The sequence below is a fragment of the Condylura cristata genome, unplaced genomic scaffold, assembly GCF_000260355.1.
Source record: "Condylura cristata isolate star-nosed mole 26May11 unplaced genomic scaffold, ConCri1.0 scaffold00005, whole genome shotgun sequence".
NCBI lineage: Eukaryota > Metazoa > Chordata > Mammalia > Eulipotyphla > Talpidae > Condylura > Condylura cristata.
The window spans coordinates 52,114,818-52,142,606 of record NW_004567106.1 but is presented as its reverse complement, the minus strand read 5'-3'; the positions used below and the strand labels follow the sequence as shown (position 1 = coordinate 52,142,606).

The window sequence follows — 27,789 nt, the reverse complement described above, 5'->3', positions numbered from 1 at the left end:
CAAAATTATAAAATAGTAGCATATAAAACTAACTCATGATTGACTCTTTTTCAGTGTCTCTTCCATTATAGCTCCCATTCTGGGGTACAGTCTGGGATATATACAGCCAGCCTGAAAACACGATCACCCCACATTACTCAGATGTTGCAGATCGTTGGACTTTAATGTACATCTACCTGCACTGCCATGGCTGGAGCGCCTCTCTGCCTGCAGCTTCCGTGATGAGGACAGATCTGAGCCAATTTACACTGATGCATTTTTCAACCATCTTTCTTCAGTTCAGCACTGTTGGGAGTTTGTGACTTTCTGGGAAACTTCTGCATCCCAAGAGCTATCCTGCAGTCCCCTCGAGGCACTGTCACAGCTCTTCTTTCCAGGAAAGGGATATATTCTGATTATCTGAAGTATTAGGATTTGATGGAAGGTGGAATGGCACTAACCCCGATTTCCAGGGAGAGAAACTGTCTCCTGCTCAACACCTCTATGTTGCATATTGCATATTTTAACAGGCTGCCTTGTGACTCTCCTTTGCTTCTAATTTTTTGAAACAAGACAGTCAGAATGTTTAATAGACAATGTAGTTTTGCTTTTATGTATCTTGGAGAGAAGGAAAAAAAAGGGACATATGTATACATAAACACTAAAGTTTCCTGTTACCATTACTTAATTATATCTCTAGGTAGTACGATTATAGTTCTTCTCCAGTAGTGCAGATTAATGCTTTTCCCTAAAAAAATAAGTTGAAGAAATAAGCTGGTTGTTCTTTACAGCCATTGTTCCAGTTACCAACAAAGGGAAAGTGTCTTCAGGAAAATCTGGCTTGCAAATCTTCAAGGATTTGAAGTACCTTTCACACAATTTGACTATAGCCAGAAAGCCATTATCCAGTCCCATGGGAAAGCCCTTAATTCCTTTGACCAAAAATTAAAAAAAAAAAAAAAATTCATCCTTGTTTTCTTAGGCAGAAACTTTTTCTTCTCCAACTATGAGCGAACAGTCAGTACTAACATCTGTATTGCTCTCTACAGCCGTGTGTCCTGCACCTCCTCTTCGGTCTCCTCCTTCAGAGCAGCAATTTTGGATCGGGACTTTTGCTTGCTGGAGTTCCGGAGGGGGAAGAGCTTCAAGCGGTCTGAGGAGCTGATGGCCTGCCGGAAGAGGCTCTTCTCGCTCAGCAGTTTCTGGATGGAATCGTACTGCCGCACTTTGTTGTCCTCTATGACCTACGGAAGTGGCCATTAGTGAGGTCTCAGACAGAGGCAGGGTGGACCAGAGCAGGAGAGAAACTGGCATAGGCTCAGAAAAAAGAACCGCCAAAAAGAAGGCACAGTATCCAGAGCCTTCAGTCTGATAATCCCATGTGTCTCATTAATGGCTAAATCCTCTTGCTTTATGAGGCTTATACAGTAAATTTTCCACTTAGCAGCTAGAAGATTTATTTTTTAATTAGTATAGCACTGAGCATGGTGCTTCTTCAGAGAACTTTTTAGGTTTCTCTGAAAACAAGAATGATTCCTGTTTGATCCCTTCTTTCTGACCTTAAAAATGAATGTAAATCCACAAAGTTGAACCTTTTCAACTGGGGATTTTTGAAACTGAACACTTCCAAACAGGTGCCTGAGTTTGATGTGCCTCCTTCTGTGTTCATGATGAGCAAACCCAAGGCCAAAGAATAGAAGCACTTTAGCCAACCTCTGGAGTTGGACCATGACAGGTCAAGAGGTGATGAGTCTACACCCTATTTGCCAAGTTGTCCATAATAATGGTAATAACAATCCTGCAGTCAGGAAAACAATTACCTCCAGAAACCTCAAAAGCTTTAACAGAAATGACATGATACATTATTATCTTCAGAACTTCCTTATGACTAAGCCCAAGGGAATATGTAAACAACACTTGGAAGACTCTGTGATAGTCTGGAAAGCAAAATGAGAAGGTGTTTGGGAGAGTCACTAATCTGACCCCTGACTCCAAATTAGAAAAATGAAGTCTTTCGACTACCACATTAAAACCATCATCAGACTGCAAGACCATCCAGGTCTATAATGCAAGGTTTAGTTATTTAAAGTATCAGGATATCATCTTTCTTGATCCCAAAATAAAAGGGGGCACAAAAATGTACAGATACTCCAGTTTATTCATTAATTTAGTAATATGCTGTTATTTCAGATTTATTGAATTCCAATATCATAGCTCAAGTCAAAGTCAAACTGTGCAACTATTTTGAATAAAGCTGTTTGACTGTAGGATACATGTTTTAAGAAACAACTTGTAGATTGTTGTGATTTGCAGTAACTATCACATGCAAGATTATTAGCAAGACTTAAAAGGAGACATGAGATCTTAACTGAATTATATACTCACCAAAAATCGTTGACATTCCAACATTGCTTCTATCCTGTGTTCACAGAGTATTACTGTGCAATCAGCAAATGCTTGTTTTAGGGTTCTTCGAATAATTTGGTATGTTCTAGAAAAGAAAGATTTGTCATGTGTCTGTGCTATACTTGACAGCATGCTTTTCATCCTATTTTTAAATTACTTATCTTTCTTATTATTTTTAAAAAAATTTATTTATTTATGCATACAGGCATACAGAACTGGGATACAGGCCAGAGGTGCAGGGGCAGAAAAAGGATTCACTGACTGAACAGGCTGACTGATGAGGTACACTGCCGAGGGGAGCAGCGGGCGGGTCAAGAGAGATCTGCCTCATCATGTGGGTGACCTCCAGAGTGGGGATGGAACTGAGGATTGAACTTGCACTGAGTAGGCTGCGGCCAGCTTGCAGTGCTGTGTCCTAACCCAGGGAGGGTCCGCTGCCAGGGAGGGTACTATCTTTGTTTAAATGTTTTTAAAAATACTACTGATGTAGAATCAGCCACAATCAATTTCCATGGGGAAGATTCTACATTTCCTTAAATAAAGTAACCAAGTATTTTGAAGAGGATTTTCACAAATAAGTATGTTTTCTCATTATACAGAATCACTAGTAGTCCTGTTGTGTTATAACTATTCCCTGTTGCATACATGTGACAGAAAGAAAAATTATAATGGTTAGATATGCTGTGCAAATAAACATTTCCTCATGTATTGACAAGGGCAAAATGTGTATGTTAAATTCCAAAATTAGTCAGAAAATAATGTAGGACTCTTATACCAAGAAATATTTCCTTGTGCTCAGGTCAAATAGTAACTTTCTCCCTGGGCAGTTATTTCATATCTGGTGTGGGGTGTCCTCCACTTGTTTACAGAATGGTCTAGTGGGAATTTGTGTTAATATGACGTAGGCTTCACTAACTCTGCTCCAACTGTATTTTTACATCACAAGTCTGAAACTCACATTGGATCCAAATGAGCACTGGGTTCGTCAAGCAGCAAGATTTTTGCCTTACTGAGGACAGATCTGGCCAAACACATCAACTGCTTGTGGCCGTGACTTAGGACACAACCCCCATCCACGAGGACAAAATCAAGCTTCCCTGGAAACTGCTCTATCACAGATCTGAGTCCAACCTGTAGAAAGAAAGAAGGGAAAACACTGTGCTTAGAAAGGGTGGTACAGATGACACAAGATTAAAACACTTTTTATTTAGACTGGCAGTCTAAAATGGCACATAGAAGTTCTGAAAGTCTAAATTTGTATCACCCATCCTCCTACTATTTGGGCTTCATTGAATGAAAGTCTACATGCAATCTTAGAAGCACTAAGGGGTCCAAGTGTGATTTGTCATGTGTCTGTGCTATACTTCACTCATTATGGAAATTTTCAGAGTACCAATCATATGTCAAGTACTTCATTAGGTATTAAAGAAATGAGAAATGGCACATGGCCACTGGAGGCTTCAGGGCTCATAAAGACATACACAGATAATTACAACACAATACATGCTATTAAACATAGTATTCCAGAATGTATTTACTCCATCATTACAGATTGTTTTATATTTCTTTTCATTCTCCACTCTGTTCAAACACAGTATAAAAAGTAGCCTAAAAGAATCAAGTGACTAGATCTCTAAATCCACATCTGTAATGGGTAAGAGAGCCATCTCTACAATTCTTACAATCCATCCAATTTCTTTGTGTCTTTTATTTCTTCTAACAATCTCTCAGCTTTTCTGTTGTATAAATAAAACAACTTCATTGTTAAATTTACCCCTAGATATTCAAGTCTTTTTTGATGTAAATATAAATGGGACTATTTACTTAGTTTCTTTTTCTTCTAGTTTAGTATTTTTGTTTTGGAATACAATGGACTTTTGTATATTGATTTTGGAGCCTGCAACTTCACAGTACTAATTTATTGTTTATAACAGCTTTTCTTTTTAAATGGGGTCTTTAGGGCTTTCTATGTATATTGTCATTTGCAAATAGTGACAGCTTTATTTCTTTCCCAACTTGAATTCCTTTTATATCTTCTTCTTTTCTAACTATTCTAGCAAGAACTCCCAATACTATGTTGAACAGTAGTGGTGACAATAGACACCTTCATCATGTACTTCATTTTAAAAGAAAAGCTTTCAATTTTTCACCACTGAGTATGTGTTAGCTGTAGACTTGGGTTTATAATGCTGAGGTATGTTCCTTCTATTTTCGCTTTTTGGAAAGCTTTTTAAATGACAAATGGATGTGAATCTATAGCCGTAAATCATATATAGTGTTGTAAGCTGACATTACCTCAATAAAAAATATAATTAAAAAAATACATATTTCAACTCATTATTCGTCTCTTTGATAAAATTGATTGTAAGAAACTGATGTAATCACAAAGTAAAAAAACTGGCGTTAAAGCAATGATACTAAGAGATTTAAAGGTGCTTAGATATTGGGGTAGAATAAGAGAGCTGTGGTCACATGAGAGGCTGTAGAATAAGAGAGTTGTGGTCACATGAGAGGCTTACTTTCTAAAGCTAGATAGGAAAAAGATCTTAAAATTGCAAAAAATATATAGAAACCCATTATTTTAAAATAAGACAAAGTGATAGAAGTCTTAGTCCTTACTATTTATTTAAATAAATATGCATTGATGTTTATGTTTTGCAAAGTATTGCTAAATATTTGCTGGCTAAAGAAATACATAGGTAATTGTCCAAATACATAGATAATTGGGAAGTCTGGGATTTACCATCAGAAAGTTAAGATGTACTTCCAGTTAACTGTAATATATGCAGAATGAAATAATGACTTGAAGAAAGACTCTCAGGAGGCAAGTGAATTCAGAGATGGCTGCCTCACAGTGTTTGTTCAGCAAAAATTAGCTGTGTGCCATGATGTTCACTGCAGACAACAATCCTTTCCTTAACTAGGTTTCTCATTAAAGCAATCTCACTTGGTGAAAATTAATTAATATTTAAAAGGATTTATGAGACTGTGGGAAAGATAAGCACATTAATTAGACAACAGGGACTTCTCTGATGTATCCTGGGAGACACAAATATGAAACTACTTTCTGACCCAAGTGGCTGAGAATATGAATAAAGGGCACTGGACTAGAGTACTCGGGTGTTTTCTAGCTTCAGTTTTTTGATTATTGGCTTCAGTCTATGAACTTTCTATAGTCTTTATCTTCTTAAAACAAAAGCAAAACTTCTCACTTGCTGCCTGATTCTCGTTTAGCTATTATTCAATGTCCACTATCTATGTCATCAAGAAACCTCAAAGGGTAGTGCTCTTCTGTTATCTCCATGCCTTACACTAGAACATCATTTTTCCTTCTTGAAACATATATTCTTTGGCTTATAAGAAACCACACTTTCTATGACCATTTCTCCCTTTACTATGTATGGGCAAATCTCCCTCTTTCAGATACTTGAATACTAGTCTTCCTCATTCCCAACTCTCTAAACTCTTCTAATGAGCGCTCATTCATTCTTAGGTATTTGCTATTACTCATGAGCTAATGATTTTTCAATCTTTCTCTTGAGTCCTGGACATATACTTCTTAAATCCTTGTCCTCTTTGACAACCCTATTACAGTGAACCTGGCTCAGGCCATCATTATCTCTTAAGCATCATGCTATTAATCCCAAGTACCCAATTTCTCACTTTAAAATTCAGTACCTCAGGGATCCTTTGAAAGTATCCAGTGGATTATGGAGGAGGATTATGAATGCTTTTGAGGTGGCATGGTATGGTAACATATAGTTGAAGAGATAACATATATCTTAAGTGCTATAAACCAACATTATTTCAAGAAAAAACAATTTAATGTAAATATATTATATGAAGAAAGAAAATTAAATCAGATTGACTACATTGTTGTCTGTTTTAAATCCTATGGTAGTTCTTTTCTGGAGTCTCTTATATGGCATATAAGGCACCCAGAATTGATGGATTATTTTAGCATCAAAAAGCATGCATTTCCTGTATACCCTGACTGTCTCTCAAGTTTGTGCCATTACTTAGTGTTCTGAATATTCCAGATCATCCATTAGGCAGTAAAGTACCTGGCATTGACAATACATGTGCAAATTCTCCTGTTAGACTGTCAGCTTCCTGAGGGTAAAGATTTGTGTTCTTTAGATTTGTGCTACTACTGAAACACATCGTCAGTCGTGATATGTCCATTCATTTGTTCAACAAATATATACTAAACTTCTTTAATGCTGGCCAAACAAAACACACAGGATACTGATGAATGACAAATCCAAACTGAAGGGGGAATGGCAAATGGTAACTGAATGGTTGCTGACCTTAGCTCTGCCAATGTAGTGTGTAATCTATAAGACAAGTCACTGCATGTCTGTGTGCCTCTGTTTGCTCATCTTTAAGGCTCTATATAATCCCTTAAAATCAAATTATAAAATTAGAAGTTCCTTGACAATGACAGAAATGTCAGTATTTCAATTCAGATTATTTATTAGAGTTTAAGGATTTTTTTCAGTATTTTTAAATTGTATTCTCCTTTTTTTTAAATTAGGTAACACTGGTTTTTAGCACTGTCGGTGATTTAGAGGTATAAGTCAAATGACTCATCAAGAAAAGTACTGTTTAAAGATTGGGGCTCTATAGTCAAACAGAAGTGGCTTTGAATATGCAATCTACCACTCATTTGCTGCTGGCAATAGGTACATTACTTTAAATATCATTAAATCACAGGTAAAAGGTGGAGGAAATATAATGGTATAGAACTCAAAGGATTGCAATGAGGCTTAAATGAGATGATTTGTGGAAAGAGGTTGGCACAGAGTGTGGCATGTGGTAGGTACCTAATCCATGGGAGCTATCAGTATGGTTATGTAGCCTAGGAGATTCCAAGTATAGGAAGGCTGTGATTTTGGTAAGTGGTATGTATTTTCTACTTAGTGTCACACAAATCAAACAATCATTTCCCATGTCCAAATTAGGAAAGCTACTTTCCTGTGTAATATTTTGCACTTCCAGATGATATAGAGCTGAGTGAAGGGTGTGTTTGTTTCCAAATGAAACTCTTTCTTTACTTCAATTAAATAAATACCTAAATGTATTTCACTATCAATATTTTCAGAACAAAGTTTTAAAAAATGAATGAGGGTGAGACAGACCTATCTAGAGAGTATTCTACAACCGTCTTATCTTATTATTCATTTACTATAAGGCATAGTTCAAAAAAAATCTTTTACAACCATTCATCAGAGAAAGGGCAACAGAAGTTTACAACTTTAAATTCTGAAACCAATGAATAGTCAACAAATGCATTACTTATTCTCTGCCATATGTGGTAGGTTTTGGAGAGAAAATGGGAAGCAAAACTGACTAAACGCTTTTGAAAGGATATAAAGTATGTCACTAATTATATATACTGATAAGAATGGTTTAAATTAGCCACTGATTACTTGGATGTAAATGACTGCTTAGTCTTGTATTTCTTAATAGACTCTTAATGAGAGTGTATTAAATTCTAGGTGCCATCACTGAGTGGGGATTCAAAGATGAACAGCAGTAGGCCTTGCCTTAAAGGAACTCATGGTCCAGATGGAAAGGATAATAAAAAGTGGGAAAGTACTGTTCAAAGACTTAAAACTATAAGGGAAAGAGATCCAAAAGGTAATTGCTATACAGATAATCTAATCTAGTGATCTTTAGCAGTAGACTTTAAAAATACATACACAGGCCCTCCCTGGTGGCGCAGCGGGTTGGAGCACAGCACTGAGAATCTAAAGCCGCTTCCGCATGAGTTCGATTCCCGCCTGCCCCGGAGGTGACCACATGGCGAGGCAGACCTCTCCTGACCCGCCCGCTGCTCCTCTCAGCAGTGTACTTCGTCCATCTGCCTGTTCTGTTCCCCGCTCTGTCTCTGGTGAAGCCTCTCACCACCCCTGAGCCTCTGGCCTGTACCCCAGTTCTGTACGCACAAATAAATAAATCTTTAAAAAAAAATACATATACAAATATGTCCCTAATACAGTACTATTTCTAATGTTGTCACAAACCATTCTTCAATAGATCAAAAGTATATACAATTTAGTATGGCTCTATCCAAACTATGGTGAATTAAACGTTATAGTTTAGTACTAAAAAGAAAGCATCATCATTATGTAGAGATACAGAATTTTAAGATTAAATAATTTGGCAGTTTTATGCTAGTAGGTTAGTAAATTACATATACTTCTCAATTGATTTAGAAAGAAGTTTTTTGTTTGTTTGTTTTGTGATATATCAAACTAAAAAAATGTACTATAGTCTGTAAAGAACCAAGCAGTTTGTTCAAAATATTGATTTTTTTACTGTTGCAACCTGGACTGTTATTATGGAGCAAGAGTTTGCTCTCGTGAAAAGGAAGCATGAAAAAACTCAGTAGGTTGTGGTTGGACTGAAGAGTCTCTTTGTAGGCAGTGATAAAAATAGCTACTCTCAACTCTTTTGACAGTCCTTTCACTACTCTCCCAAGATAAACTGTTAACCTGAAAGAACACCTTTCTGTTATTTAGCTACTTTGCTAAAATAACTCTCCAGATTATCAAATTGTTTTTCAAAAAATATAACTATTAACTGATCAAATAACAATCTAAGTATAGGTAAAAGAATCACACATTATTTGGTACTAAAAATGAAACATCTTTTAAAAATTTAACCAATTTTTGTGATGCTGATTTGCTGTATATTTATTCTTACTTGGCAATGGTTGCAGGTTTTATAAAGACTAACATCTCCTTCTCAAATTTTTTTTGCCCATTACATTGTGTTCCTATAGTTCATTCTCTGAAAGTCACATCAAAGATCTTATAATGTTCCACTCACAATTTAGTTAATGTTTTCTTTAAAACTTCTGTTTGTTGGGTAATAAGGAAACTTTGATAATGAAAATGGTCAGTCTAAGTGCATTTTATTAGGGATATGTCAAGGTTGGGCACTCAATTTCTAACTGTTAAACACTCACAGAGATTTTGAAGCTTCTGGCAGAATTCACACTGAAGGAAAACAGAAAATGGGTCCCGTATTGCAGACTGCCAACATCCAGAGCTTTGGGTTTCAACCTCAAATTTATGAAATAGAATAATTTGTGTCTCCCTGTCTTTAATGTCTCTGTTTCAAGAACTATCAGTTCTCAGCTCGAGTATTCTGGTAAGGAAATCAAGAATTTCACTTACTCCCTTAAACCCCAAACTCCTCTGTATATAATGCCTTCAATTATAATGAACCACCTGTTCGGTGAGTAAAGAGTATTATTTAGAAATTTTGATTTGGTTTTGAGCCATGTATTTCCCACATGGTATCTTAATGACTTCAAGGAACAGTATCTTATCTAAGTCATGTGGCATTTTTCCCATAAGGTACTCTCAGTCACATCCCTGGAAAACAGCTGACTCCTCTTGAAAAAAGCTATTTGAAGGAGTGCTAGAATAATTATCACCCATCTTTTCTAAACACGTGCTTCCCAGGAAATACATCATATCAAAGCAAATCTTCCTTCTTGTATCTGGAACCCAGATAGGGAGATGAGAATGTGTGCAAAATGATCTTTTGCATAAGGAATAAACCTGGAGCACCACAGGCACCTGGGTCTCTCTTAGTTCACGTCTCATTGAGGCACATGGGTGGAGGAGACGGAAAATGAATGCTCTCTCTGGAGTCTGATAGTTGGAAACTCACCATGGAGAACAGTAGGTCTAGTCCAAATTACTGCAATAACCCATGTCATCATTTTAAAGTTGTACATATACATACACATATATAAACACAGGTAAGTATGTGAAAATTATTTCAGCTATGGAAGCTACTCTTGTGCACAGCTGCCTTTTTCAAAGTTATTTTAGTGCACATTCTTACCTCATCTGCAACTTTCCATAATTCTTCATCATTCCATTGTTCATAGGGATCCAAGTTTTTTCTAAAGGTTCCAGAAAAGATAAATACTTTCTGTAGCATAAAGAGAAAAGAAAATATAAACAACCAAAACATTTTATACCTTTCCTTTATTATTGTACAATATTTCAACCAGAAAAAAATACTTTAAAGTGAACTAACCAATACCCATGTACTTATCACCCATTTTTTATTTAAAAATCTTATATTTTCCTTGTTTAATTTTTTTTAAAGATTTATTTATTTATTCATACAAAACTGGGGTACAGGCCAGAGATGTGGAGGGTGAGAGGATTCACTAGATACAGAGTGGGGAGCAGAACAGGCAGACAGACGAAGTACACTGCTGAGGGGAGTAGCGGGCGGGTCAGGAGAGGTCTGCCTCGCCATGTGGTCACCTCCGGGGCAGGCGGGCCTCCTTGTTTAATTTTTAAGAAGTAAAATATTATGGCTACATTTGAAGTCCTTCATTAACACTTAATAAGTTACAATAACTTTAGAATACAGATGTTAAAAAATCATTGTAAACAATGGAATATTATTTTATTTATTCTTAGCAATATTCTTTAAGCAAATATATCATCAAATTAAATGGTTAAACATTATAAGTTGTAATTAATTCATCAGAACAGAGTGATATTTTGTTAAAATATTCTTTGTAGTTCTTTTATAAACTAAACTTCCTAAGAGATTTTGAAATTGTCTTTATTTATAGATATTCATATAAATGCAACTGATTATTGAGTCTATGAATCAAGGGTCACCTTTACTAACAAAATTACATAGAGGCCCACAGGAGAGGGCTACAACTTAGAAATCAATGAAAGAATAGAGCTCAAATGTTTATTTAACTTAATGAATGTTACAGAAGGGAAGGAAGGGAAGCAGATGAGACTGATCCTGCTGAGGTGATAAAATGACAATCTAATTCTCTGCCAGGAGCACTGGCTATACCATACTAAGACATTCAGCAAATCACTGTTCACTCAGATTAGTCTAATATGATTAAAAAATACTTTAAGAGAAAACCACTCTCATTGTGAAATGCTGATATGACAATATTTCTCTGTGTGCATACAAATGAACTAAAAATATTTTTTATTTTAACAAATTTTTAAAATTGCCTTTCATTTATATCATAATAAGCAGAATTAAGAAATAATTTTTTTGAAGCCTTAGTTTCACAATCTGTGGATTGTGTGTAAGAAGGAAATACAACCTTCTCAAATTTACTCTATGTATAGGCTTCCCCATTTTGATATATGGCACTTTTCTCAATTCAGAAATTTGGGAGCTATTCACAAGGTATCTTTCTTCCTCATCCTTCCAAACAAAATCAATCATAAATCCTGTGGACTGTTTTCACACAATTTATCTCAAATCCATTCATTTCTCTATCTTTACTAGCACTCCATAATTCAAACCACCAATCTCTCCCTGGAACAAAAAGAATCTCCTACCAAACTGATTTCTTCCCTTTCACTCTTGCTTTCAGTTTGACTCTCCCTTAGCAACTAAAGCAATCACTACAAATATAAATTGGATCATGTCATAAATTTATTAAAAAGCCTTCAGTGATCTTCTATTACATTCAGTGCAAAGAGTTAAAAGCTCAGATAACCTGCAGATCTTATGTGCTTTAGCTCCTTCTGCTGCTTCTGGGTTGGATCTCTGCTCTACCCTCTTTCCTTCTCATGACAGCTGCATGACTTTCTTTCACTTTCTTGGTGTCTTTACATATTCATTTTCTCCTTGCCTGGGAATTTCATCTATTACATTACTCCCATGGTCAACAACATGCCTCATGTCTCATGTTAAAAATTACTTTCACAGAGGCATCTTTCCTAATGTTAAAAAATCAAAAAAAGTTCACCCCCAATATAATCTGATAAAGCTGTACTAGTTCTCAGAGCTTACAGTGAATATTAAAATTATATATGCATTTGTGAATATTTTGTTTTTAATGTCTACTTCTTCTCCTAGACCATAACTTTGCTGTGTACCCTGTTATCAGCACACAGGCTTTGTGCTGTAAATGCTCAATAAATGTTGACTGAATAAATAATTGGTCTAATGTAAAGATTAAAATTAAAAACACAAAAACATCAGAGTTCAGAAAATATTATTTTTTTTTCCTAAGGAAAAGTATTTACTACAAACCACAGTAAAGGAGTAATACCAACAATCCATTATAACTTTGATCATTCTTGCAGAAACCTCACAAATGTACATCAGCCAATGATCAAAAACAGCATCAATAATGACAGGTCATCCTGAACAAACATCCTTGATATTAAGTGATAAGAACAACATTTTGCCCTTTGATATTCCTCACATACCACTTACACCATATATAACTTAGAAGCATTCTACAAAATACATGAACAACATTCCTCTAAACTTTCCAGAGCTAACTTTCTAGAGAAACTGGCACAGACAAATGAAGCTTAATGAGACAGGATGATTAAGCATAATGTGCCAGCTGGGATGAGTCCTAGAAAAGAAAAAGTCAAAATCTAAGTGAATCTAAATAAAATAAGGAAGTTATTAACAATACTATATCGATTTGGGATATTAATTGCAAAATTATACCAACTGATATAACTTTAATAATTTTGGTTGAGAACTCTCAGTATTATCTTCACACTTTTCTTTTTGTAAATCTAAACCTATTATTAAATTTAAGGCTTACTTATAATCACTGTTAATTTTTTTCTTGCACATATCATTGTAGAATGTGTCCTAATATAAGTTACTATCAATCGACACATAACTATTCTACTGTTTTTAGTGTTACTGAATTGTTAGCATACTGCAAAAAAAAGAATAAACACAATGATATTTAATTCATAAAAAACTTGCATCATTCTTTGCAACTGCTTGAGAAACAGTATGCCTAACTTGTTATCATAATAGCCCAATAATTTATATGTAATACTAATTAAATGTATGGCAATATATGTTGACTAATTTTATTTAAATATATATATTCAAAATTATAAGGAAGAAAATTTTGTTGAAATTAGACAACTAGAATCTTAGATGCAGTACACTTCATATCACATAGACATTCTGTATTTCCTTTCTTTACAATTTATCATCCAGCATTAAAGTAATGCCTTATTTTTATTTTAAAGAAAAATTAACTGAGTAATTAATTCCACTAGAATACAATTTCATACAATTAACCAGCCATCTGTTCCTGTATAACAGAATACCTGGCACGCTCTTACTTCCGGGGGGGTACCAGCAGGTGTTCTCAGTTTTGTCTTCAAAACTGTTTGAAATTTCCACAAACTCACCTATAAAGATGAAAGGTTCTGAAGGTAACATAAGACCCTTTCCTTGGCTTACAAATGAAACAGCCATGGCCCTGAAGTTACATGGCTTAATCAAACTGATTATACAATAAAGAATACACTGGATCTATAAATAACAATAATCCACTATCGCTTTTTTAAGAAGCTGATCATCAACAGGAAAAGTTATGATGTGCAAATTATTGAAATTTATTTTAATGGTATGTAGTTCTGGTCTCATAAGTAGTTCTTGGGACTCAACAAGAACAAAGAGCACCATTGCTCGCCACTGGACTAACTAATCTCCTTGAAGTTGACTCCTCAGCACTCCACTCAGCGGAGAGGGTCCTGCCTCCGGGGCACTCAGAGCTGGCCACCTGTCACTGCAACAGGCATTATGTTTTAGCCTTGCAAGGCAAATTTTAAAACAACAACAAGACTTGCTACTAGTGATCATATGTAATATAAATTAAGTGGAAACAATGACTTCTTATTCCTAAGCATAACGCCAGTTATTTTTCTTTTTTCCCTTGAATTTACACTCTACCCTCACTGTATCCCACACTGCAGCCCAGACTGCAATCACATCATAGCAGATCTTCTCAGCCCATGTCCCTGCTTCCCAGAGGCTCATTCTCAGTTGTGTGCTCTTCTGCCCCTAGCCCATCCTTGTCCTAGTTCAAGAAGTCAGTTCATTCCTTACTGGGCCACTTCAGTATTTGTCAAACCTTTCCCTCTGTCTCCTGAAACCCTCCAAACCTTTTAAGTTCCTGTCTCTATATTTGATCATAATATTCTTGCCTGGGGCCCTGAATATCCTCTCCACAGCTTTTTGTGCTCAACTGTTCTGAAACATTCAAACTTTATACCCTCTAGGGTCCATCTTCATCATCACTTCTCTGTGAAATTGTCTGTAATCATCTGTTCATTACTACACCAATTCAATACAAAGATGAAGGGGACATGATCCTCCGTCCTCGAGGAACTATAGATGGTAAAAAGCTCCACCACAACCCAGTGTTTGTGCCAGGAGTAACCTAAGTGCTTTTAATTATTACTTTACTTTTAAATCCCGACAAAAATGCAATGCAGTAATGATGGCTCAGAGAGACTGAATAGCTTGTCTAGTAAAACCCAGAGACTAGTAGAGACACAGTAAAGAAATTAAGCATTTAATGACTCAGCACAAAGACAACATATTATTGTCAATATTGTTTCCAATATTGAGCATAAGTTAAACAAATAAACAGGTAATCTTATGTATGACAGAGATATGTGCCTGGATGATTTAGAAACTAAGTACTAAACACCATGTGAGACTGGAATGTGGGAGTTGTTTATAGAGTCAATGGGAAAGGAGAAGGGAATTTAGCCTTTGAGATATCGATGTAACTATGGTGAAGAAAAATCATCAGACACAAGAGGTACAGACAGAGGAAATGAGAGAGCAAAATAAGGTATCTTTCATGGAACAATAAGTGCAGTTTGACTGAACTTAAAGGTGCCCAAGTGCAAAGAGTGATAAATCTGACAGGAAATGTTGGTTTGAGAGGCCTGATTGTCAAGGACCTGAACCACGGTAGAATCTGGACTCTACGAAGTAAAAATAAGGTGTCTGACAAGGTTTTTGACTTGTTAAATCACAAATCAAAATGCTGGTCTTAGAAGTGTAATTTCTGAACGACAAGTAATGGAGAGACACAAAGAAGATGAAGAGAAAAGCACAGTACATGGCTGCAGTCTGTCACAGCTACTACCAGCACTCCCTTACTGGCTGGTGCCTTGGCCCATGATTACATGTATCAGTTTGGCTTCTCCCTTTGATCTGATGTCATTTGTCAGCTTGGCTTCTCTCTTTGATCTGTGAGGTATGGTAACAAGTGTAGCTTCTCACTGGAAGTTCACAGTTTGGACCAGAACCACAATATATTTTATACAGCAACAGTCTACACTAATTACTACAATCTGAGCCCATGAGAGTATAATAACTTGTTAACAAAGTGTTCAACAGAATGAGAACTGCTATACTTCAGTTCCATTTTCAGATATAGAGATACTATTTTGGTCTTTCCTGATATCCCAAAAAGATGGTTTAACTCTTAGTGGAAGTCCAATGTGCAGAGAAGTTATTTTTAGATTGAAAGTCTCACTGAATGAATAAACCTTGTCATTCCCTGTGACGAGGTTGCATCTTTCAAACTTGTAACTGTAGCTTTAACAATATATTTTTAATTTTTTTGTTCTGTTTTTCATGAACTAATTGTCTAACATGAACTAAATGTTTAAAATACACAATTTTAAGTTCTCGTGTTTGAATCACCTAAGACAATGGGGCCCTAACAAAAGATGTCACTCTCACCCCTCTATGTCTTCTTTACAGCTCATTGGGCAAGTGGAGCAAATTTTAAAAAGGCTCCAACTTGAAATGTACACAACACCCTATTTCCCAAGATTGCTTTTTAGCTACAGAAGAGAAGAACAATTTCAAAAAACCTGCAAGAACTTGCCAAAACTAATGACATCTTGTGATTCCACAACTGATATCTTGGGATCACTATGGGGGAGAAGGTATGTTTCTCATCACACGTTCTTGCTCTGTGTCTGAAAACAAGTGTCTAATTGACCCAGAGAGCTCTGATATCCCAGTGTCAGAGATCCGGGAGATCTATACCATTGCAAGGTCAGACAGATGGAAGAAAGGAAAAGATGGAGAAGCAAACAAAAATAGTTTTTAGATTTTTAGTTCCTGCTTCCTTCTTTTTTCAAGATCAAATTCCAGGCAAGGGAAAAAAACAACCTTAATTTGAACTTTCAAAGGTAAGTTAGGAAAACAAAAGCATCTCTTGATTTGAATATTAAAGATATACAAAGAATTTACCCCCCCCTTTTTTTTAGGACTTGCTAATTGTTGTCAAAATTTCATTACAGAAAAATAATACATTCTGTATAAGACATTCCTGTGATAATGGGGGACATCCCATAGCCACTGTCACAAATCAAAAAAGAAGAAAAACCTATTATACCAAGATCACATATTTATGAAAACATATTTCAAAGTACTTTGTGTTTATAAAAAGCTTGAAGCCAAAGAAAGGGGAAGATGAAATCAAGGCAAGTTTGGAAGATATGCTTTGACAGAAAGGTTGAAAAAGAATTTTTATCTTTCCAGTCCATATAATTTCCTTCCAGGTTTTATGTACTTGGGTTCCTAAATAGAATACACAATCAAACAAAAATCTCTCTAGGAAATGGCAGATAAATAATGGATTCTTACTGAAATTGAAATATTTTTTAGAGTTTTACTTACTCTAACAGGCAGAACTGTACAAACCATAACAACAGTAAATAAAGGTTCCTAATTGTGGCTAAAATACAACCAGAAGTCAACTGAATAGCAGTGCTTCTGGGACAACCAGATACTATTCTGTGTTCTTCAAAATTAATGTGTTTCTTAATGCCATCACCTTGGGATACTTGCATTCCCTGCTTGTCTCTAGACCATCTCACAATCGCTTTTTTCTTTGTGAAAAAAGAATACTGTTTTTCAAAAGTTTCAAAAAGTCTGGCATCACAGCAAAGTCTAGAGAAATGAGTTAAAAGCATGAATCTAGCAGTTAACAATATTTAGTGCCCCATTAGCTGAAAGGAGCAAATGTCCCATAAAGGTGATCTATCAAGAAGGAACAGTTCTTTTCTCAGCCTAGATTTGTAGTCAGTCCACCTGGAGACACTCCCAGCATTTTAATTTTGGGTTAAAGGGGAGAACTGCTGGCACTATGGTAGTGGAATGGATTCGGTGTCCATTAGTACAAAGGGAACAAAGTGGTAATTGAAATAGTAATATAGCCATAGAAATGAGAAAAAATTCCAGTAGAATTACAGCATATGCCTTTAAGATTTGTTCCCAGTGAAGACATTCCTTAGTGTCCTTAGGTCATTTTAAACTGGAATTTGAAGCTGCTACTTCTCACATATATAATAAATCCTCTTTCACAATAACACAGGTAGAATGATACTAAGCCAATTAGGCTAGAGATCCTTTGTGACCCAAATCAAAGAGTGACATTTAAAAAGAAAATAGCTACAGTTTAATCTGACATGGTTCATTCTAGCCAAAGAACAAAAAACAATCATTACACTCTCTATTTTCAATTCCATTGCCTCATGCTTCCCAGCGTTTGTTATTCCAGCAGCATCTTTTCTATCTTTAAAAGCATTTTTCAATCTGCTGTGATTGCTAACTTGGAGCTCAGACTACTGAAACGGGACCCTAAAGATCTGACAACAACAAAACCCCCACATTCCCACTCTGAATTTTGTCTTTTGGTTAAAGTAATAACTGCCTTACCAAAAACTATTAATATTTCAAAACTACATGTTAGAAAATTTGAAACTTTTAGAGATAACTTTCTTCCTTAAGAAAAGACTGCTTTGTAGAGAAAAAGACAGCAAGACATAATGAATACACTGTGCAGGGGAATGAGAATTGTTTGAGTAAGAGTGTCAAGTAACAATAAATAATTTATTTAGTTGCTATTTTCCCAGGCTAAATCTTTTCAGTTTACCTGTGGTATCACTCCAAAGGCCTTCCTCCACTGTTGCAAAGTTATTGAATCCCAAGACACACCATCTATTTGGATTTCTCCTTCAGTGTTCAGCAGTCTCAAAAAAGCTGATAACAAAGTACTCTTCCCTGATCCAGTTCTGCCCAAGAGGCCCACCTAGAATATAAGAATATAAGAATTATCCCTGTGACATAAAGATATATACTGTAAATGTAATTTAGCATTAAACTTCAATAAAAGGTCATTGGAACTAGTTTGTTTTTAAAAAATTCTCACCAGGAAAGACTCATCGGAAAAGATCCAAACCTTTCTGTACACTCCCAATTCTGACTAATATTGATATGGAGCAGAACAACTCTAGAACAGAATATAGACTAATTACAAGGAATTAACCTCCCAGTGCTGGTTTCATTCATCGTTCAGCTTTGGTAGTGGCAAAAAGGTTGAAAACACTCACTTTGTAGGAAAAAATAAAAAACAAATATAAAATATCTGAAAGCACATCACTCCTAAGAATGGTCTCAATTCAGAAGTAGTAACCTATAGCTTGATCTAGTTCCAAATGTGAACAGAAACTTGAAAACTAATGAATGATACAGTTCTATTACTTAGATGCTGTCCTTAAAAAATGAAGCAAGTGCCAAGTCCAAGTATCAAGTTCACATAAACTAGATTGAGTGAACTATATATTCCCAGAGACATCAGGTTGAATCTTAGCATTCATTACCCAAATGTCAATCGTGTAGAGGGTTGTCAAATCAAATTTGTACATTTACCCTGATTGTCAGAAAGAGAATTTTTGGAAGCAATAGTAGAAACAGCAGCAACTAGGATATTAAGACAAGAGAAAAATTATTCTTGTTACTTAAAGATGATGAGGTAGCACTGAAATGAGAATTACCATAGTGTATGACAAGGGAGAGTGAAGTGTCCAGCCAACTTACTGAGTGCCCCAACTCTGTGTTCTGAAGTCAACTCAGATCCAGCATGTGGAAAAAAAACTTTAAGTCACTGACTCAACACTGAATAAATTACCCAACATTTAGTGGCACTGAACTGATGTTGAGTTCCTCTTACATTACTCTCATGTTCTTTGTGTCCTTTGATGTTTTTAATAACAGAACTGGGCAAAGGGTGTCTTAGAATAGTGCTTTTCACATTACCTTTGTTTTATTATGTTTGTTTTTCAACTCAATATACTACAGATCAGTACTTAAAAAAGAAAAAATTCTTAAAAGCATACTCTAACCTTCTATACTTAAATCATCATAGACCAGTAACAGTTTGCAAATCAAAAACAGACTATGGATTGTGATCATTGCTTTAGAGCATACAAGAAATTTTAACAACAATAACAAATTACTGAATACTTATTGGAACTTGATGATAAACTTTGGGTTGCTAGTTAGTAAACACTAATGACACGAATGTCTTCCTATTCACCACATGGGCCCTATAATGAGACTTTCACAAATGTTTGTTTTCCAAAATAACTGAAAAAATCAAAATAAGTTCAGTTATTATATACAAAGTTTCAACTAAGGCTTTTCATAATAATAATCACATCTGGTAATTACATTACTGAATTTTTTTCCTTGATTATTGTTCATGTTTACTCCAAGAATATAAGTTCCACAAAAACAGGGGAGCATATTTTGTTTTCCATTGAATTCTCAGCACTTAGAATAGTGATCAGCGTATATAAAGTGTTCAAAAAAATACAGTATTTACTTTGACTGAGTAATAGTCAAATGAAAGCATGACTGAAGAAATGGATAGATGGATGGATGGACAGATGGATGGGTGAATGACAAAAAGGACAGCAGGCTGGAAGGAAAGGAAAGGAGGAGGGGGAAGGAACTGAATTTTGGTGAATTACCAGGTCAGCTCCTATGTTAAAAATCTTGTGGAATTTCACATGCACATTTCTCATTCTGAATCAGTTAGTGTTGCACAAACACAGGTATGCTGTGTTTTTCAAGTGTAACAGTAAAGCTTTATACATGCAATATGAATATGCACTGTAAGGGCAAGGAAGGGAGAAGAGAAGGGAAGTTCAATTAAGTGATTTGTTTTAATCATTTAAAGAATTCGTGATAAAAAAAAGGTGGCTTGAGATCTAAATTTGTATCACTAGCCAGAGTCCAAAGGATGAGGTTAAATGGTCATGATCTTTTTCCTTAAGAAGCAAATAATTGAACTTTTTAGAGAACTTGGTGTTTATGTTAGAATAAGATGCAGTTGAAAGGCAATTTGTAAATCGTTTGTTTAACCTCAAAGATTTTAGTATTGCTTTGATTTCCTTATATGATTAAACCTCAGGTAATGTATGATGTCTGACACACTTTTCAGCTGCAGAGAATCTTACTGATTTGGACCTAACAAAGTTTTCTGGTTGTTTATATAGTTGGCACCATAATAATTCTTTTTAGGATTTGTTTTTCCAGACTTTCCAGTGGTCTGTTGAATAAGGTCAAAGTACTTCCACAAATAAGCTTTTAATTCCAAGTCAGTGTTTTCTAGTAACTTCAATGTACTTCCTCTCTGAGAATTTTGGAACAAGATAAATCAAAATGTGATGCGGAAAGTTAAACAGTGTTGAGTTTGGTGCTACTTGTAATTGCATTGTACCATGAATAGAACATTCTTAGTACATTCTTGTCAGAGTGCTTATTTACCATTTTAATACTGCAACAGATTGAAACCTATTGCAATTATTTTCATTTCTTTGTGGTCTCCAGAAATCAAGATGCCAAGCCAATTAAAATTTTATTTTAATTAAATGAATTTATCAAAGTCATAAAAAATGTGCCCTTTATATTCTGGCATATCTGTTTATTATTAATGAAAACAGCTCTTGAGAATGTGTTCCTCATAAATCAGTATGATTTACTGAGTGATACAGCTACTTCACACCAATTTCTATCAATAGAGGACAGGGTTTAACAAATCAAGCAGGTATTTAGGTGCTTATGCTAATTTGTTCTGAATCCCTGATATTGTTTCTAGCATCTCAACATATTGAAGACAATACAAGTGAAGAAGGGAGTTAAGCTCACCCAAGAGCAGACCTTGAAGTACAACTAACTAGCTGTTTAGTCACAGGACACCCAGTTGTGATATCTACAAGTTGTCATCTGAAGCACTTTGCTAAGTCCATCTCGATCATGAAGAACCTGGCTCCAAATTAAAATCAGCTGATATTTTCAGAAGAAAAAGAAAAGGAAAAAAAAAAAAGAACTGATATTTCATTTGGGGGGCAGCAACCCAAACATTAAAATTTAACCAAAAAAGGTTTAAAAAAATTTAAGAAAAAAAGTTAAAAAAATTTAAGAAAAACTAGAAATGAAAAGAAAAAAAGACTTTTAAAGTAAAGGTTGCAAAAATATTATATTCCTTATGTACTGAAAATACAATTTCAAGTTCAGGTTCTGTGAAGTAAATAGGTACCTAATAAAGTAACACAAACTTATTTCCATAAGCAACCAAAATGAATAAAATATTTTAATATGAAGACTGAACAATTTATTTTTCAATGTTTTCACCATGATCTGGGCTGAGTATTTATATACCCTCAAATTCCTATGTGGAAATCCTGACCCCTCACTCTTGTAATGGTATTGGGAGGTGGAGTTTTTCAGCCCCCAGAGTTGTGAAAAATAAATTTTTGTTGTTTATTAATCAATGAGCTTAGTAGCCTATGTTTATTATAGCTGTCCAAAAGGACTCAGACACACCACATAAACAAGCACAATGAAATCCATTTAAAAATAAATAAGCAATGCTATTTAGGCCCTTTTCCAAGCTTAAAAAAAAAAAAGGATTAATTAGATCACAGCTGAGCTGACAGTGCTTTGGGACTGAAAATAGTATACTAAACTTGAATCTACTTCACAACTCATTATGCAAGAAGTACGTTTGGGGCGTCATATTATAATTTTTAAGATACCGCCATGGGTTATAAGGACAAGGTGGTAGAAATGACAATGACATTCTTAAAAGAATAACACTTTAAGAATCAACATCTCAGGGCCCTCCCTGGTGGCGCAGCGGGTTAAAGCACAGCACTAAGAAGCTAAAGCCACTTCAACATGAGTTCGATCCCCGCCTGCCCCGGAGGTGACCACATGGCGTGGTAGACCTCTCCTGACCCACCCGCTGCTCCCCTCAACAGTGGACTTCGTTGATCTGCCTGTTCTGCTCCCCACTCTGTCCCTGGTGAATCCTCTCATCCTCTGCATTTCTGGCTTGTACCCCAGTTCTGTATGAATAAATAAATAAATCTTTAAAAAAAAAAAAGAATCAACATCTCAGACTCAGAAAAACACTTTTAAGAATCAATTTCTTCTTTAAAGAAGCATATGACCTAAAAGTAGGCTAAGAAGTAGGAAAGGCATCCATTTACATAGTTAGCATTTAATAAAGTAGGTGCAAAGGGGTAAAAAGATGAAAAATAGGCTTCCAGTTTCTAGTCCAAATGACATGTAAGGAATTTGTATGCCATTACATTATTCTGTCCTGATAAGTAAAAAGCAGAGAAACGGAAAAATCAAACTCTTCTTAATTCTGTCAGAGAAAACTGAAGTCAAAGGGCAAAGTTTCTACACAGAATTTAAGGAGACAAAGAAATAGAACCACAATTTACCAGAGTAGAAACCCATGATCCAGAACCAGAAAATACAATTGTTAACAGACAAACTGCTGGGGGCTCAGTGTCGAAAGTTAAAAGACACCAACTCTAGAAAGGCTTCCAAGCTAGGGAATGTTGCTTGCAAGAGACCAACCTCATTCAGCACCTCACAGTAAAGGAAAAAAAAAAAAACCACAGACTTTCAAATGCTTTAAATAATCAAATATTCTTAAACCCACTGTCAAATGCAAGTGAAAATAGTTTGTGCCTATAACAGTGATGGTGGCCTAAACAATAATTACCGCCCATTGTCTCAATAGTCAAAAAAAATTCTACTGGAACTTAAACCCAGAGATGATTTTTTTAAAATTCAGCATTCATAAGAATTCCCTACCTTACATTCTATTTCCTAGAAAAGAAAAAGAAATGAAATCAAAACAATACTCTATCTAGGTTTGCGGAGGAGAAACAGTTGTAGAATGTAAAGAGTTGGGAGAGTCACTGGTCCCTGCTTCAAGCAGCAGTTTCAGAACCAGTATGTTCCAGGGTCTTCACTAGTCTAGCCTCGTGCCGGGGTCACTTAAGGACACTTACGGACACATAAGGACACTTCAAAATGATGCCTCGCATAAAAACATCATTTTTTTTATTTTTAAATGGTGAAATTATTGTTCAATAGATAATTTTCCCTTAGCAAGTTATTGGGAAAAACTTAATAATCCATAACTTGATGAACACTACAAATAAATAAATCGAAAAAAAGCTAAGAAAAAAAAGTACCACTTGTTTGACAAAGTGTACACGAGGTAAAATGTGAGATACTGGATGGGGTCAGCAACAAGATAATCTCTTATCTCAAATGGAAGCTAGTTTCAAGATGCCAAATGTAAAACATTATTTAGTATTTATTGGTCTATTTATAACTTCTTTAGTGGTCACTTAATAACCAATTAGGTATTCTGGAAAGAGAATCACATTTAAAATTGACCTACTTTTAGGTTCAAATTAAATTTCATTTGAAAAATTAATGACTCCAAATAATAATTTAAAATATGTGCATTCAACACTGGTCCTAGTCTGTATAATAATGTTCCAAATGGATTCCAGCACATTGTCTTGGGCCAGTGGGTTCCTTTTTCTGAATAGTCCTAACAAAGCAAGCAGTGTTTCAATCTCACCCTCTGGCCAGGACTTATCGAGAAGGAAATGTTCTCTAGAATGGCATTCCCACCATCTATGTATTTTGCTGAGAGGTCTTTGACAGTCATTTGGCCCCCTGAGGGCCAGATATCATCTTTCTTCACATGCTGATTTTCAATAATCATAACTTTTGAGAGTGGACCATCCTTGCATGGTTTCACTGACTTGATAGATCTGCTTTCTTCTGTTTGCATATCAATAAATTTGAAGACTCGACTCACAGATCTCATCTGAAATGAAAATAACAATATATTATTTTGTGTTTATTTAAGAGCTGCAGACAATATCAAAATTAGTTTGATGTTTCCTAAAGAATAACTCAGAAGATGTGATGTTAGCTAGTTGTGACTTGGTTATTTGTCAGAAGGTTTCTCAATGAACTAACAGGAAATAACTGGGTGTAATTAAAAGCTTAACCAAAGAGAATTAACTAGGACTTATATAAATGGGCTCTGTACAGACATGTTTATTTTTGTGATCACTTAAGTCTCAGTTATGCAAGCCACACATAAATAGTCAAACTATAAGCAAGGGAATAGATGACATCAAGGAGAAATTTCTTTTCTACTTATTAGTAGCACTGCACAATGTTGTACAACTGGGATATTATAATGAAACATTCTATACCTCAAAATCACTACTGAAGTTTCTTGTATTTCTCTCAAAATGTCTTAGTAACTACATACAATTTAGTAATTGTGGACTCTTGGTGGTTAGTAAATTTTGAATAACTTCATAGTAATCTTCAAACAAACTGAAGTCACTGGCATATATTTGTAGCTAAGAATTTATGTTTTTAGCCTAACTTACTTAAAGATCAATTCCCACTGCAGAACAAAACCCTTAGATTCCATCTAAGGGTTCTACTGAAATTAAATATGCATTTTCTTTATGAATCTAGTCAAGTAACATTTAATAAAGTATATCTTCAGTGTATACAGAAATAAAAGAGTTCAAATATTTTTTAAAGTGCTTAAATTATTTGACATATTATATTTTTCTAAATAATTATAATTTGGAATTTGGAATATCATTTTGAAAATACCCTGGCATGTCATGGTCACCAATAAATATTTAATAAATGAACTGATGAATAAAGGAATAAATATACAAATCGCTACATATAAAAAAATAAATGAATAAGAAAAAAGAGAGGAAAACTTTGAATTCACTCAATTTCTATTTTTTAATTTTTTTAAAGATTTATTTATTTATGTATACAGAACTGGGGTGTAGGCCAGAGTTGCAGGGGACATGAGATGATTCAGAGACAGATTGGGAAGCAGAACAAGTAGACTGATGAAGCATACTGCTGAGGGGAGCAGTGGGTGAGACAGAAGAGGTCTGCTGTGCCATGTGGGTCACCTCCGGGGCCATTGATCGAATTCTCACTGAAGCAGCTGCCACCAGCTTGCAGTGCTGAGTCTTAAGTCCTAAACCTTGCTCCACCAGAGAGGGCCTCAATTTCTATTTTTAAAGGATTTCCTGATCCTCTGGCTCCTCTCTTCCCAGGTCTTAACTATTTACTGGGCAGGTATTAACTATTACCTTAATGGTGACTATTGATTCTGACTTTACTCAGTCAAGAATTTAATCTCCTTGACAATGTTAATATATTTATTTAGCTTATTACTAGATAAGGCTTATACTATCACAAATGATTCTTTGTAAAAAAAAATAAATAAAAGGCAAGAAAAATTTGTGGTATTTGCTTCTTTTTTTTTTATTTTTCATTATCAAAAGATGAAATGGCATGGACTGACTGGTAGGTGAATCAGAGAAACATAGAGAATTATTCTATATTGAATATAAAAATTTCTATCATAAAGATATTCAATGCTTGTTTCACATGCTGCTGATCAAGACCGCTCTTTGTGAAGTTCTTTGTTCTACCTAGTAGTTCTATGTTGATCTTGAAAATGTCTTTGAATTATCTCAAAAATTATTCAAGAAGAAAATCCTTTTAAGGCAAACTCACTGTTAATGGGAGTAAAATGTCCAAAGCCCACATTCATCATAAATAACTCTAGGGAAATTGAAAGCACATAATCACTATTGTTCCCACATGTAATATTTTAAATTCGAAATTATGGATGACTTTCAAGGGTTATTAAATACTGATTCAGTTATTTTTTATTAACTTTGAATTAAAGTATAGTCTTGCATTTCACTGTCATTAATTTTCATCACAGAGAACTGCTAGTCTAACTAAGGTCTGTAAGACAAATTAGAATTGTAACTATCACTGATATGAAGCTGCCAGAGGGATAGCTCAAATGCACTTAAAATACCTCATATTTATCCTACATAAGAACAACATCATTCTCTTGAAGTAACTGAGAGAAATAGAGAAATATAACTTGACTTCAAAAATAAGTTGAAACTTGATATTTCTGCATGTAAATTCTGTGACGAATCTGATGCTAATCTTTGAGAAAGAAGAGGGAAGACACACAGCCTCTTCCTATCTTCATAACTCCAACAATCATTTAAATATGTTATCTAAATTATTCAAAATTATATGTAGTATTATTAGACTATAGAGCCATTCAAAATCACTAATCACTATTTTGGCAGCATCAAAAGGCATATATAACTTTTGTGTGCTATGCATGGCACAGCATATGTATATATGCTCTATCCATGAAAGTCACAACTGAGAGTGAGTGCAGAACTTCTAATGTCAAATGAAACATTCCTAACAAATTTAGAAATCGAAAAAGTTCAACTTGCCTTCTTTCATATAGTTTTTAAAGTGACCCCAAGATAAGCTATTTAGTTACTCAGAGCATGATCAAATATCCCTGACCAAGAACAAACTCATCTTCACCATGGCACTCATCCATAGCATATGAGCAGACATTCATCCAATTAAATGGGCTAGAACACTTTCTGACAGGAGGAAAAGTGGCTAGTTCAGATACCTACATTATTTAAATTGCAGACCCCAAAGGCCACAACTGGACAGAAGATGTGGCCAAATAATATGATTTACTAACTAACACCTGTACTTCAATTTACATTTTACCTTCACTGCATTTCAAAAGAGAAGCCACATCAAAACCAGACCACAGAAAATCAGTCTGGTTTTACAAGTTTTTTAAATTGGCTTTTAGAGTCACAGGCTTATAGTTTGAAAAATCTAACACGCATGACTTTTCAGATTCAAAAGTTAAAATTGGAGTCAAAGTACAATGTTTATGCAAAATGGACAGCCATAGTGGAATTATGATGGTTGAGAAATAGCTCCTCTCCTACCTCCCAATGCAACTCATGAATGGGGGTTATGAGAGTGCTTAGATATCCGTCCCTCTAAAATAGAGTCCTGACTTGCAACTGATCTCTAGATCTACCCTCAAGTAGATCTGCACAGTAGAGCCAAGAAAGAGATGGGCCTGGCGTGGCAAGGAAGCAGTGATAAGGACATGGGTGCTTGGCATGTACAGACTCCGATACCTTTACAGAGTTTCAAAGCTGCCTGTATTTCCTTGAAAAGGAGTCAAGTAATTCTACTTCTGTGATCATCCAGGAACTTTATGACTTGAAAGAGAGCTCATCTTTGAGTTGCTCGCAGCCAGGGGCAAGAAGAACAAGACTCAGTCTACCTGCAGTATATACCTTTAAATTAGAAACATCAGTTCCTCAGAGTTAGTGAGCATGATAAGGGACAACCTTTTCGGCATTTAGGTTGTTTCCATGTCTTTCCAATTGTAAATAAATCAGCAATAAACATGTGGGTACAGGTGTCTTTTTGAATCAGTGTCTTGGTGTCTTTAGGTAGATACCTAGTAGTGTGACTGCTGGTTCA

The 27,789-nt window shown here is 35.3% G+C and overlaps 1 protein-coding gene across 1 annotated transcript in view; it reads right to left on the bottom strand.

Moving 5' to 3' along the window:
• Window positions 1–1,013: 1,013 nt before the first annotated feature.
• The window catches only part of CFTR (cystic fibrosis transmembrane conductance regulator (ATP-binding cassette sub-family C, member 7)), a 134,039-nt gene continuing 107,263 nt past the window's right edge, over window positions 1,014–27,789 (bottom strand). Inside the window, exons 22-27 of the mRNA XM_004677166.2 lie at window positions 23,960–24,211; window positions 18,152–18,307; window positions 10,252–10,341; window positions 3,344–3,516; window positions 2,365–2,470; window positions 1,014–1,223 (exon numbers count right to left, since the gene is read on the bottom strand). Of these exons, the coding sequence (XP_004677223.1) occupies window positions 1,023–1,223; window positions 2,365–2,470; window positions 3,344–3,516; window positions 10,252–10,341; window positions 18,152–18,307; window positions 23,960–24,211 (978 nt within the window). The 3' untranslated portion in view covers window positions 1,014–1,022. The remainder of the gene's footprint in view (window positions 1,224–2,364; window positions 2,471–3,343; window positions 3,517–10,251; window positions 10,342–18,151; window positions 18,308–23,959; window positions 24,212–27,789) is intronic.